The sequence below is a fragment of the Vicugna pacos genome, chromosome 14 (genome assembly GCF_048564905.1).
Source record: "Vicugna pacos chromosome 14, VicPac4, whole genome shotgun sequence".
NCBI lineage: Eukaryota > Metazoa > Chordata > Mammalia > Artiodactyla > Camelidae > Vicugna > Vicugna pacos.
This window is the reverse complement of record NC_133000.1, coordinates 2,775,310-2,788,265: the sequence shown is the minus strand read 5'-3', so window position 1 is coordinate 2,788,265 and position 12,956 is coordinate 2,775,310. Positions and strand designations below refer to the sequence as shown.

The 12,956-nt window shown below is 50.1% G+C and overlaps 1 protein-coding gene across 1 annotated transcript in view; it reads right to left on the bottom strand.

Moving 5' to 3' along the window:
• Positions 1-4,030: 4,030 nt before the first annotated feature.
• NUP58 (nucleoporin 58) overlaps positions 4,031-12,956 on the bottom strand; it is a 50,909-nt gene continuing 41,983 nt past the window's right edge. Inside the window, exon 15 of the mRNA XM_072976026.1 lies at positions 4,031-4,438. Within this exon, the coding sequence (XP_072832127.1) occupies positions 4,356-4,438 (83 nt within the window). The 3' untranslated portion in view covers positions 4,031-4,355. The remainder of the gene's footprint in view (positions 4,439-12,956) is intronic.

Genomic DNA, 12,956 nt, shown 5'->3' with positions numbered 1-12,956 from the left:
ATCTGGGTGCTGCCCCAGAGCTCAGCCCCTCCAGCTCCTCAGGACCCAGCGTGAGAGGGAAGGAACAAATCTGACTCCAGGGATGTTGCCTGTAAGCTTAAAATTATGCATAGTGGCCTATCTCTGGGCACCCTGCCTCCCAGGTAATGAGCGTTAAGCTCAGATACCTTTGTTTAGCTCACAAGAAACATCCTGACCAGGCCCCCCGTGAACAGCTGCAGGAAGGAAGAAATTAACGTCCCCTCTGAGCGGCCAGAACCAGGGCTCCCCCCGACTCCCATTTTAGTATAAAAGAAGCCTGAATTCTAACTCAGGCAAGATGCACCCTTTCATTTATGCCCGAGTTTGGGAAGACAACCCATCCAATACGCCCTTGGATTGCGGAGAAGGTGGTGCGAGTTTACAGACACAACGCAGAGCCCGCTGGCCAAGCAGAGGTGCCCAGGTGCGCAGAGCCCCACGCGCTGCTGCGCCTCCCGACAGGTGGTCCCCGGGGCGGCTTCCCCGAGGCACCAGGGAGGGAACCAGGCCCGCGTGGACACGGTCACGCCGCTCCCTCCGGCCCACACTCGCTGAGTGGACTGCCGGAGCCTGGAGAGGCAGTGAGGACAGGCGGCGTAAGGGGCCGAGGGGCCCGGCGAGGGAGTGAGGGAGGGAAAGAGCGCGCCTCCTGGCGCCCATAAACACGTGCGAGGACGCAGGCACAGCCTCCCCTGCGCAGGCAAACCTCCTTCCACCCGCCCCTGCGGGCCGCGCTGCCCCGGGCGCTCGGGCCGCTCCCTCTCCTGGGCCCCTCCGCCCCCTCCAGCCCGCACCGCCCCCACCCCTCTCCCACCCACGGCATCCCCAGCAGCGCCCCCCTTCCCGTTACCTCACGGGACCCGGAGCAACGCTCCCGGGAGGGAGCAGGTGTGGGCGGCAGGCGGCGGAGGGCGCGGTCCCAGGACGAGGGCCGGCCCGGGGGCGGAGCGGGGTGCCGGGCGGGGGGCCCGGGGCACAGTGCCGCGCGGGCGGCTCAGCGGAAGAGGGAAGCCCGGCGCCCGAGGCGCGGGGAGCTGGAGGACGCAGACGCCCACGGCCGGCGAGGCGAAGGGGACGGGGATGCGCACGGAGGAGACGTTGCCCGAGAGGGGCTCACTGTGCCGCCGCGCAAACCTGTAACGGCTGCTGAACACTTGACGCTTTTAGTTTGCATAGCTTTATTATTAGAGAGATTAAACATTTTCATACGTTCATGGGTACTGGTATTTTCTTTTTGTGAACTGGCCAGTTTTATTCTCTATTTATTGTATTTTTCAGTTTTTTTTTTCGACTGGTTTAGCGTTTTGTAGGGTGAAGGGAGGCAGCGGCGCTTCCCTCCCCAAACAGGTCCCTAGACCACGCTACCTTCGCAGAAATGGAATCCCTGAGAGGACCCGGCCCTCAGGTAACCCAAGGCAGAAGGGGCAGGAGAGCCTGGGGCAGGGCCAGCCCTTGGGCTCCAAGGTGTGGACCCGGGCAGCCTTCTCAGGGGCCGGCCCCTGTCAGTCTCCTAGTCCCCAGGTCCGCGTTCACACGTGTGGCCGAGTCCCGGTGGCCCGGACTCGGGCAGCAGCCCCGGGACGGGCATGAGCGGGAGCGCGGGCGGACGGGGCGGCCACCCAGGCCACCCGCAGCGGCCAGCATGCGAGGGGGGAGGCCGGGGGGCGGAAACCAGCAGCCCCAGGACGGCGCTTAGCGTTCAGCTGGTCGAACTGTGTGATCTTCGCCCCTCGCTTTCCCGGTTTCCCGACATTCTGAGAAAGCGTTCGTCAGCTCAAGATTGTACTTATCTTCTAAGTGACCCATTTTCTTATTTTGGGGCTTTTGTCTTTCACCTGTGATTTTCATCCTATCTGGAGTTTCCTGTGATCAAGGTTGTGTCTCCCTTTGGGGATGGCTCACGTTAATTTCCATTGTGTCCTGAACCTGGTACTGCCTGTAAACCCTGGGTTCTGCCCTGAGTCCCTGGGGAGTGTTGCTGCTTTGGTTTGAGTGTGTCCTGCTAGGTTCAGACCGTGAGCTCTGCTGTGACTTCAGGGCTCAGGTCTCAGGTGGCCCCTGCAGTGTTTGCTACCCGGGTTTGGGTCTGCCCCGCACATGTGTGGGTCACGGTTAATCTGAGACTCCCACAGGTTCATCGACAGAGTGAGGGAATCCCTGTCCCTGTTTTCTATTCACACCCCGCCCCCTTTTCCCCTTTTCGATCTGCCCTTCTTTTCCTCCCCTGAGTCCAAGGACACAAGCACATGCACTCTCTCGAGTCCCAGGGGCTCCTCCACCTCATTCCTCTGGCCAGAAAGTCTGGAGTTTCAGCCACTGAAATGCACTGATAAGCTACCCGGGGGCAAAGCACTGAGAGAAGAAAGCATTAAAAAGAAAAGAGAAACTGGTCTCTGTTCTGCAATCTGCCTTCTGTCGCAGACTTTCAAAAAATCCTGAAGTGGCTGTTTTTGTGTTCTGTCTGGAGTTGATGTTCGTATCAGCGGGAGGGATGGGCTCTCAGGGGAAGAGAACATAACCCAGACTGGAAGGTTCTCCACTCTCCTGGGACCACTCTCGCTCATCACTCCAGGTGACCAGGGATTCCCGCCTCTTTCTCCTCCCCCCTCACTGTACTCACTTTACGGTGGAGTACCCCATCCTCCCTCACTCCTTGGTTGATCATCTGGCCTGAGATCAAGGCTCCCAAGTTCACGTCACCACTCAGGCTTCTCTTTTCAGCTGCGGACGTGGGTTTCTGGCCGGCTGTCTAACCTGCCCGCGTGTATGTCTAATGGCATCTCCAGCTTCGGGCGCCTGCCGGTACCCATGGCTCCTCCACCCCTCCCCGCCGCCTCCTTCCCCACTGGCCCACTCCATTTTCCCCATGTGCAGACCAACATCCTGTACATCGTCCTTGATTAGCAAGTCCTGTCGACTCTGACTTGAAAATAAATCTGGGGTTTGTCACCTGCGCTGCCCCAGTGTGATCCAGGTCGTGCTCGTGTCTCAGCTGGATGGCGGGAATACCTCTCAGCTTATCTCCTGTTTCCTCCTCGCCCCAGTGTGTTACAGCAGGGCTTCTACTGACACGTGTGGAAGGTCACTCTGCTGCAAAATGTTCAGCATTCCTGGTCCCCCTCATTGTGGGGATCAACACCCCTGCACCTGTGTGTGCGAGCACACACCTCCAAACATCCTGTTAAGGCGGGGGTCGGGTCGTGTCACTCCTCTACGAATTCTCCAGACTTAGGACCTCACAGCAAAAGCCAGAGGCCTTATAATGACCTCATGTGATCTCACGTTAACTCCATAATCTTCTCACCTGTTCCTACTCCCCTCCCTCTCTGCCAGCCACACGGATGCTCTTTATGAATGAGCCCCTGAATCCTTTTGCCTTGAGACTTTTGCTCATGTCCCTGCACAGTTCTTTCCATTATCACCTCCTCTCTTTACTCAAACATCACCTCTTTGGTGAGGCCTCCTCCAGCTACTTAATTTAAAATCACAAGCCTCTCCCCCAGCTGTCTCTATTCCTTTTTCCTACTTAATTTCTTTCTGTGACATATATCACCACCCCAAATTCTCTATATTGACTTATTTTATAAAGCATCTATATCCCCCAACTAGAATATACGTTCCATGAGAGCTGGGATTTTTGCTTGATGTGTTCACTTACCTATTCCAACAGGTAGAATGATGTCTGGCACATAATAGCTGCTCAACAAACATTTGATAATAGAATAAACATAGGAATAGATTGCATAACATACAAATGGCCAATGAACATATGAAAAGATGGTCAACATTGTTGACCCTAGGACTTGGGGTGGTGGTGATGGAAAGTGGGGAGCTTCTGCTAATGTGTATGTGATTTCTTTTGGGGGCAGCAAAAATGTTCTAGAATCAGATTGTGATATTGCACAACTTTGTGAATACACTAAAAACCACTGAATGTACTCTTCATTCAATGTATGCTATGTAAATTATATCTCAAAAAAGCTGTTTTTTAAAAAGAATAAGTTGCATATTTAAAGTTAGTAAACATTTAATTCACTCCACTTGGCTGCTTTGTATTTTGTATCAACTTTCCCTGTTCCATTGGTGAATTTTCCACAACTCTTTCTAAACACTGGACTAGTGGCCTGCATACAGCTGCTTTAAACACTCCCAGTATCTGGTCTATGATCCATTAGATTGTCCTTAAACACCGGGGGCAAGTTTTCTTTCCTGAATTCTAAAACTCTTGACCAAACTCACCGTATGACATACAGTTCTGTTCTTAAATAATGAGATTCACAAAATGATCATCATAAGCTCCTTGCAGAGTAGATATTTGTGGGTTCAGTGCCTGCTCAGAAATGGATTTTTCTTCCTATTTCATTGGTTTCTTTAACAGTGGATTTGCAAAATCCAGTTAGAATCTGCGATTTGCTGCCTGAGAGAAGAAGAAAAATCGTTCAGACTGAATTATGACAATCATCGTGAGTATTTACTGGGTGCTTAGCTTACACTGGGCACATACTTAAGCACCTTACATATGTTAGCTGTTTTTAACCTGCACAATCAACCTGAAACATAGGTAGCACTCTCTCTGTTTTACTACAGGGCACAACTTGGCCGAGGTCATACACCTGCGAGGCGGTGGAGCAGAAATCCCACTGCGGCAGCACGGATCCAACAGCTGGATGGAGAAAGGTCAGCGCTGGGTCACTGAGTTAACGAACACTTTCCCCCACTAATTAATTCAGACGTATTTATGAAGCCCAGTTAGATGCTGGGTGTTGATGACACAAAAACAAACAAAACAAACAAGACAGGACTCCTGTTCCAGCATTACTTGGTCTAATGTGGGAGACAATGGGAACATCAGGCAACAAAACTACGGCGTGGTGAGCCTGCGCCATAAGCCCCGTCGGAGCAGAGTGAAGAGCGCTGGGGCGGGGTGTGAGGAAAGATGGCGCCGAAAGGCCAGCATTTACCCCAGACCAAAGAAGCAACACTGCACAAAGGGGTGTAAGGAACATGGCGTTCTAGAAGGGTCCTGGAGTGAGGGTGTCCCACCGGGTTGGTGGACGTGGAGGCCACACTGTGGGGGGCCTTGTATTTTATGCTAAAGAGATTGGAACGAAAAGCACCAAAGAGCATGTATGGCTTCACACAATCCTGTTTGCACTTTGAGAAGATCCCCAGGAATTCTGATGATGGGTGAGGGGAGAGACGATGAAAGCAGACAATGAACCAGGCAGGAGGCTGTTCCAACAACTGACCTAGAGCTTTTTTAAAAGAAGTAAATCAAACATCTGCAACTTACTTCTCTTTTAGGTGTATGAGAAGCCATTTGTGGTCCTAGGACCATGGTTAGTATCATCTAAACCAGCACTGCCCAACACATAGAAAGTCACATATGTAATTTAAAATGTTCTACTAGCCATGTTAAAACAAGTAAAAGACATGTGTGAAATTAACTTGAATACTGTTTTATTTAACTTAGTGTAGTATTATTTCAACACAAAACCAATATACAAATATTAATGAAATATTTTACACTTTTTCATACTAAGTCTTTGAAATCCAGAGTGAATTTTATACCTAAATGCTTCTCAATTTGGATGCTAAATTTACCTTAGGACTACTTGGTTCGCATCTAGATTTCATAAAATTTACAATTGAAAAAGTAGGCTCATATATCCAAGTTGTTCCACACACATACCCCGTATTTGAATCGAATGTCAGTTTCAAAATTTTAAATTGATTCAAAAGAACTGTAAATTCAGTTTTTCAGTCACATTAGCCATATTTCATGTGCTCAGTAGCTGTTAGCAGACAGAAGGGCCCCCTAAATGAGGAAGCCCGCCAAAGTGGGAGTCCTTGCTGTGAAAGGATTCACACAACAGAAGCAGAGGGACGACATGAACAGTCGCTTTACTGTTAGAGGGGGAAAGGGAAGGAACTGCTGGAGAGGGAAGCCGTCAGCCAAACTGGGCAGCAGGGACAGCCCCGGCCTGGGTTGGGCCACGTGGACTTTTATGGGAGGCTTCCACCGTCAAGTCCTCCTTCTAGGTGTGATGGAGCCAATCAGTCCTTGTATGGACTTTTCTGGCTGTTGTCATGGCGATCCCAACTGTCATGGTCCTGGTGGGGGTGTCATTTAGCAGATAATGCATTACAATGAGCGTATAATGAGGCTCAAGGTCACTGGAAGTCAAGTCCTCCACCATCTTGGACTCTGTCGGTTCTAACCAGTTCTTGTTTCTTCTCTGCAGCTGCCTCCTGACACTTAGATATTGGTTTCTATCTGAGGGAGGGGCAGGGGTATGATCCCGGGGGCAACAGCCTTGGTAACAAAAAGGAAAGTTGCCTTTTAATCAAAATGCCTGCAATCTGGTGGACCTAGAATCCCCCCCCACAAAAAACTCTAAGTTTCTGTTCAGCCCGGAAAGTTTAAAAGGGAAATAGGGGAGTGATCTCAGTAACTGTTGAGATAGGTGGTCAGAGTCCTCACCAGCTGCTGGAGCTGCTCTTCTGTGACTCAGGGAGGCGGGGAGACTTCGGCTTTTCTATGAACAAAGGCCAGGGGTGGTGGGGGGCCCACAGGGTCCTGCTTGGTATCAGAGGCAGATATGGCTAGTGACCCCCACTCTGGACAGCACATATCAAAGCACTAATTCTGAACCGAGGCAGAACGACTTACTGAACACTCCCACTCCTGGGTGGCTGGTGGCAGGTGTTCAGCAATACGTTTGTTATTATCAGGGAGCATAGGATTTAAAAGGCGGAGAATCACTGATTCTAAACCAACTGCAAATGAAACACAGTATTGTGGGGAAGAGGGAATTCTCTTTGAGACCAGAAGGAATGCCCAGCACATGACTGTCTTTGCCTATATTATTTTTAAAAACTTGCTCTTTAGACCAGTCCTCTGGTTCAGCTAATACGGATGATGTAAACGATGCCTGGAAAGAATCACTCTTCGTTATGAATGTACTGAAACAAAAGAGTGAAACACAGAAAACAAGTCCCATTAGAGAACGCTGACATGAAGTAACAGGTCAGGAAGCACGCTGTGTGTGGCGTGATTGTGAGACATTTATAACTGGCCCCAGGCCGGGAAGGAACTGGCCCCTCCCACCCCCTGCTGTCAGCTGCACCGCTCTGCACAGCTGGCTTCAGGTTCCCCGCTTTCAGAGTGGCTGATCACCAGAGGTTTTCCCAGCATCGAGAAACTTACCACGCAGTGAGTCCGTCTTCCTGCGACGTGTAACTGACAGCGTGTGAACGGGGAAGGCCAGAGGCCTGCTGGGTGTGAGCTGGCTTCCCTACTGTGAAACGGAGAAGATACCTACCCTACCCCCGTCTCCTGCACTAGGCGGGTGGAGAGGCCCCCTGTGATAGCTGAAGGTGGGCAAGGGAACAGACAAGCCAACATGAAACAGAGAAAGTCATTAAATTGGTGTGGCAGGTGATTCAACAAGTGGAGGGACATGAGTGTGAGACACACTAGGGAGGGGTGGGGAGTGGGGCAAACTGGACGGTGAGTGACACTGAAAGGGGCAGCTCCCTGAGCAGGAGGGGAGGCCCCAGCACTGCTGCCAGACCTGTCCACTGAATTCTCAGATTTGGAATTTTAGGACAGATCTGGTTTTTAAAAATCAGCATTCTGTGGACTGGACAGACCAAGCTACAGACCTCTTGGCTGCAGCCTCTGAACATAAAGTTACAGGAGCTAAAAATAAAGAGCAACACCAGAAACAGACTGAAAAGAAGAGCCAAGTGAAGGACAACTGAAGAAAGGATGATGTGAACTAGACCACGGACAGACGAGAACGGAACCACTACTGAGAGGCAGTCTGGGGCAGCTTATACCCAAACCAGGAGTAAGAGAGTCAACAGAAGCAAGCCCGTAAGAATTAAGCCAAGGCCCTCTACTTAAAACCCTGTTTGGATTGGATCTTCAAAGATACAAAATGGCTGAAAATGATGGGTATAATTTTTAAACACCTTTTAAACTCACGGCTGAGCTAGCAAAAAAGTAACGTAAAATCTCAGAAGCCAAAGATGAAGTGAACGCTTGAGGAAGGGGGGCCCCGGGGCTGGAAGTGGCCAGTGCCCCACAGGTCTCAGCAGCTCTTCAGGGACGAGCCGAGCCCCGGGAGCCCAGCCCAGGAACCCTCCTCTCAATTCCTACCGACAGGAGCTTGAGGGGAGTGTGTGACCACCCCTAGGGGACATCCCAGCCTCCCCTGCCACTCGCTCTGTGACTAGGTTCTGGACAGTGATGTGAGCAGGAGTTGACGTACCCAGCTTCCAGTGCCCCCTCTGAGGAGACGATCCCCTCCTTTCCACGCTTTCCCTTCCTCATGAGCTGGACCAGAACCATCCCTGTCAGGAGGACAGAACCACACCGTCAGGGGTCTGGGCCCTGAGCCACCCCGGCAACTCTGGATGGCTTTCTGACCATCGGTGTGAAAGAGAAAGAAACAATGTTGTTTAAGCCACTGTATTTTGAGTTCAGTGGGCCAGAAAAATAGTGATCATTTTAAGATTTACAGGCCATGCGGTCCCAACTACTCAGCTCTGCACGGAGCAGAGGCAGAAGCGGCCACAGACAGTGGGTGACCAGACCGGCCTGGGTGCGCCCCAGCGAAGCCTTAGCTACAAAGCAGGAGGTGGCCTGGGTCTGGCCCACAGGCGACAGTCTGCCAAGCCCCTTCTCAGCACTACGACCAAAAATAAATAAACGGATAGGCAGACGGACACAGACAGACAGACAGGTAGGTAAGTATCTGGCAACGTGAACTTGCCTGCTGTAGACCTGTCCACTGACTTCTCAGATTTGGAATTTTAGGACAGATCTGATTTTTAAAAATCAGGGCTGAGTGAAAGGAAATTCTGCTCCGAGAATTCATTCCTTAGCACTGACTCTCAGAAAGGACTATGGTTTCAAGCCGCGTCACACACATGGTCCAAAAACCCCTCAGGGTGAGGCCCACACTGACGTGGGCTGGGCCTGGCAGAAGCAAACGCAGGTCCTCTCTGGAGGACCACGCCTGCAGCCTCCAAGAATCCCTGAAGGTAGATTCCTATCAAAGACGAGCTCACAGAGAAATTACAAAAACACAAGGGCAAAGACAAGTCACACTGAACAAAAGTCGTGGGAAAAAAGCCAAAATACAAGTCACAGACTCAGACGCCACTGCCTTTGGGTACTGCACTTCGCAGCGACACATGTGAGCAGGCGGCACGACGCGCAAAGGAGAAGGGCCAGCGAGGGCTAAGGTCACCAACGCGCACCCGGGCGGACTTTCGAAAGGACCAATTAGAACTTCTAGAAAATAAAACTTCAATGATTTTCCAATAAAATTATCATCATAAAAAGATTAAAGTTTTAAAAGTGGCCTAAGACTCAAATTTTAGAAATTGGAATGGGACAGTAACTGACTCAGCAAAACAAGAAAGTTAAACTTTAAGCTCACGGGAGGGAAGGCCGAGTCAGAAGCTGTTAGTATTTCTGCAAGTAGGTGTGAAGGTGGGACTGGGAACAGAACTGACTTAGAGCTTAAAGAGGTCCCGACGGTCGCTTCACGATGGAGAGGAAGGGGGGCTGCGACAAGCCTTAAAGGGACATCTGGCTGTTCATAGGCAGTAGACTGATTGGTCAGCTATTGGGGTGAAATACTGATGTGCAAACATGCAAAGTAGATCTTTAAATATATATCATCAACACAGGGATGACTTTCAACGACATGTTCAATTTTATTCATGTGTAAGTGTGAGCTTAACTGTATCAGACACTGCAGTGAAAGTCACACGCACACAGAACACCCAGGTAGACCTGGAAAACCTAACTGAGCCCACACACGCTCAGCACTAAAGCGTCTCAAAGTGGTGGTTTCCAAACGCTTCTCAATGGGTTATTTCAACACGTGCACTCATCACATCTAACAAGGGCTAGCGCAGACGGTTCAGTCACAAGTGCACGGAAGGAGGCTGCACAGCAGGAGGGAGAGCTGCTCGCTGGTGCTGCTCGCGAGGAGCGGTGTCCTGGAATCAAGTCCTCACGTCTATGGGAGAGAAAACGTCCCCCTGGCCACGGTGGCCTGATCTCCCTCTGCCTTCTCAGGACATCACAGCACAGACGGCAGTGGCATTAGACTTGGAAGGGACACTGGGCTCAAAGTGCCCTCCACCTGACCATGTGTCAGAAGGATTTCACCAGAATGACACCTGGGACTCTGCGGCGAGTCTTGGCGTCACCTCTTGGTGCTTACACAGCTTTGGGCAAATCACCTTCACTTCTGCCCTCATCTGTAAAAGCAGCGCTCACGTCGCCGGCCTCCATGGCAACGCGGTGCCCGGCGGCTTCTCCCACCAGGCCCGCCCCTCCCGCTGCAGTCCTGGCCCCACCACCGAGCAGAGTCTGGTGAAGGCGTCTTCGGACAGCCATGAAGCATCGTGACTGTTAGTGTGCAAGACCTCACGGACTGTATAACGTGTCTTACTCTCTTTCTCTCCCACTGAGTTCTCCCTCTTCTCAGAAGTCATTTCTAAAACACTAATGAATTCTGGCAACGTGAGAAGGTGAAAAAGTTCTACACAACAACAAAAAAGTGACCATAACCAGAGATGAAACGATTTCAACTATGAAACATTTGCCATATATAAGACAAATACTTTAGATATTAAGAAATGTTTTAAAACAATGTGAAATAGGGGGGATGTAATTTAAAAAAGTCACATGGATCCAAGATTAAAGATTTAAAATTAATTTTTTCAAACATTTCCATAGAGATTATATCCAAAGAGCTCTTAAAAATAATTAAGAAAGATGGCTGATACCCACGTGAACATGGTCAAACTCTCATAAAACCTCAGTAAACCTGGCTACTACTTTTGCCTGTCCCACTATAATTATTTCTAATAGGTAACTGTAAACATTAGAAACCATCTAAATACTCACCAAAAGGAACTAGTGAAACAGAATGTACACATATAGGCTACGAAACTGGTAGAAGGAACGAAGAAAAACAAGAACCAAGATGAAAGGAAACGTAGGAAACTCCTGGAGAAAGTCAGTTGCTTTTAACTTTACCCTTTTGTTGTTCACATTCATGATTACTTTTTAAATTTCAAACTGTGAACACGTCACAAATCACAGGCTCCCTACTATTACCGTAAGTTTTGGGCTCCCCGCAAGCCAGGAGAGTCTCCTCTGTGCTCTCGAGAATCTTCTTTGCACATTTACCCCATCACTTACAAGCGCGCCCCCTCCATGTTATACTTACTCGCATACAATGAGAGGTAAAAACCTAGACTCAGGAACCCGCCCGGGGTTGAATTAACGGCCCATCCACTTACTAGCTGAGTGACCATTAAGTGACTTAACTTCTGTGCCGTTTTTCTCATTTGTGAAAAAGCAATGATAGTAGCCACTTCACAGGACTGAGAAGAACAGTTAATACATTGAAAGCTCCGAAGAGCAGGTCCTGGCCCTACCGAGCACCCAGTGCCGCTGGCCAGCGTTACTGAGCAGACGTCCCCCGCCCAAACTTCTGTCCTGAGCTCCAGGCAGTGACTCGCGCACAGCAAGTATTAACATTTGCTGAATTAGTGACCTGCTCCCAGGGGATTCAAAGAGGGGCGAGGATGACAGAAACAAGCTCTCTGCAACAGCACCGCTATCTTTGTGAGCCTGGTAGGCTTTTTCTGTGTTTATTAACTAACAGATTAGGTAGAAGAAAAAAAAAGTGCGTTAGACTGAATGAGTGGGAAAGAGCAAAAAACATTCTGGGCCAAGACCCATTTTCCGGTAACCCCCACCCTTTCCTCTACCTGCTGCTCTCTTAGCACCTGTGGCTTCTCGCCCGTTTCCATGGTTTTCTTAGGCCAGCTAAGGTTCGTCTCTGCATAGCAAGAGGATCTGCCGCACTTAATCCCAGCTCATGGTGCTCTTTTGGGTTCCAGGAGTCAGGCAAGCCTTTCCACAAAGGCTTTCTTGTTAAACTTCTCACGGTTCCTAAGATGCAAACAGCCCAAACTGCCCCCCTCACCCTCTCCAAGGTGGACAGACCACCCCCGATGCTGGGGCGTCAGTCCTCACACCCTAGACACAACATTCTCCCTCGAGGCCCAGGCTCTTCGTGCTTACCCTGCCCTGATCTAATTTGTCGCGTGTGTGCAATTTCCCCTGTAAATTACGTCATCGCATCACCTGCCATCCTCTGGGAGGATGGACATGAAAATGGGTGTGCTACTCCTGTGTCACAGAAAAACCCCATCTCCGTGACTTAACAGCTGTGTGACCTCAAGTAAATTGCTTAACCTAAGCCTGAGTTCCTTCAAGACACTGAAGATTTAAACACGGTCAAGTATATAAAATTCTGAGTGTGGTACCCAGAGCAGACTACATACCCAACAATGAGAGCTACGGCTCTGTGCGAGGATTCCCGGACAGTGGCCTGTGTGTTGAGCCCCGGGGCCGTGTCCCCTAGGTGACACGCTGTGGAGTGTGCTCTAGGAGGCACATGCAGCCAGGCCCGGTCCCAGGGAGCGCCTGGGGAAGGCACACAGGGAGGGGGCGCTGCTTAGCTCAGGATAAACCACCCAAACCCAAACGAGCCACACACACCCCCCCCATCACAGCATTTCTGAAGGTGCTATTCAGACTCTCGCTGTAAAAAACACTATCTGAGGTTAGCAGTACATTCATTTAGGCCTCCTATATTATCACAAAAGAACAGGTTATCTGCATGTGTAATGTCAATGGCCTTGTACTAACTAGGATTAAAAACCTCACTGAGAAATAAAATTAAGGTGCTACCAGTGAAAACAACCAAGAATCTAGCGGACACTGGCAAAACGCTGCTGAAATAAGACACCTGGTAAACATACTAACCCACGCTGTACGTACAAGCTGTCAGCTGTCCCCGGATCATAATATATTTGTCTAAACCTGA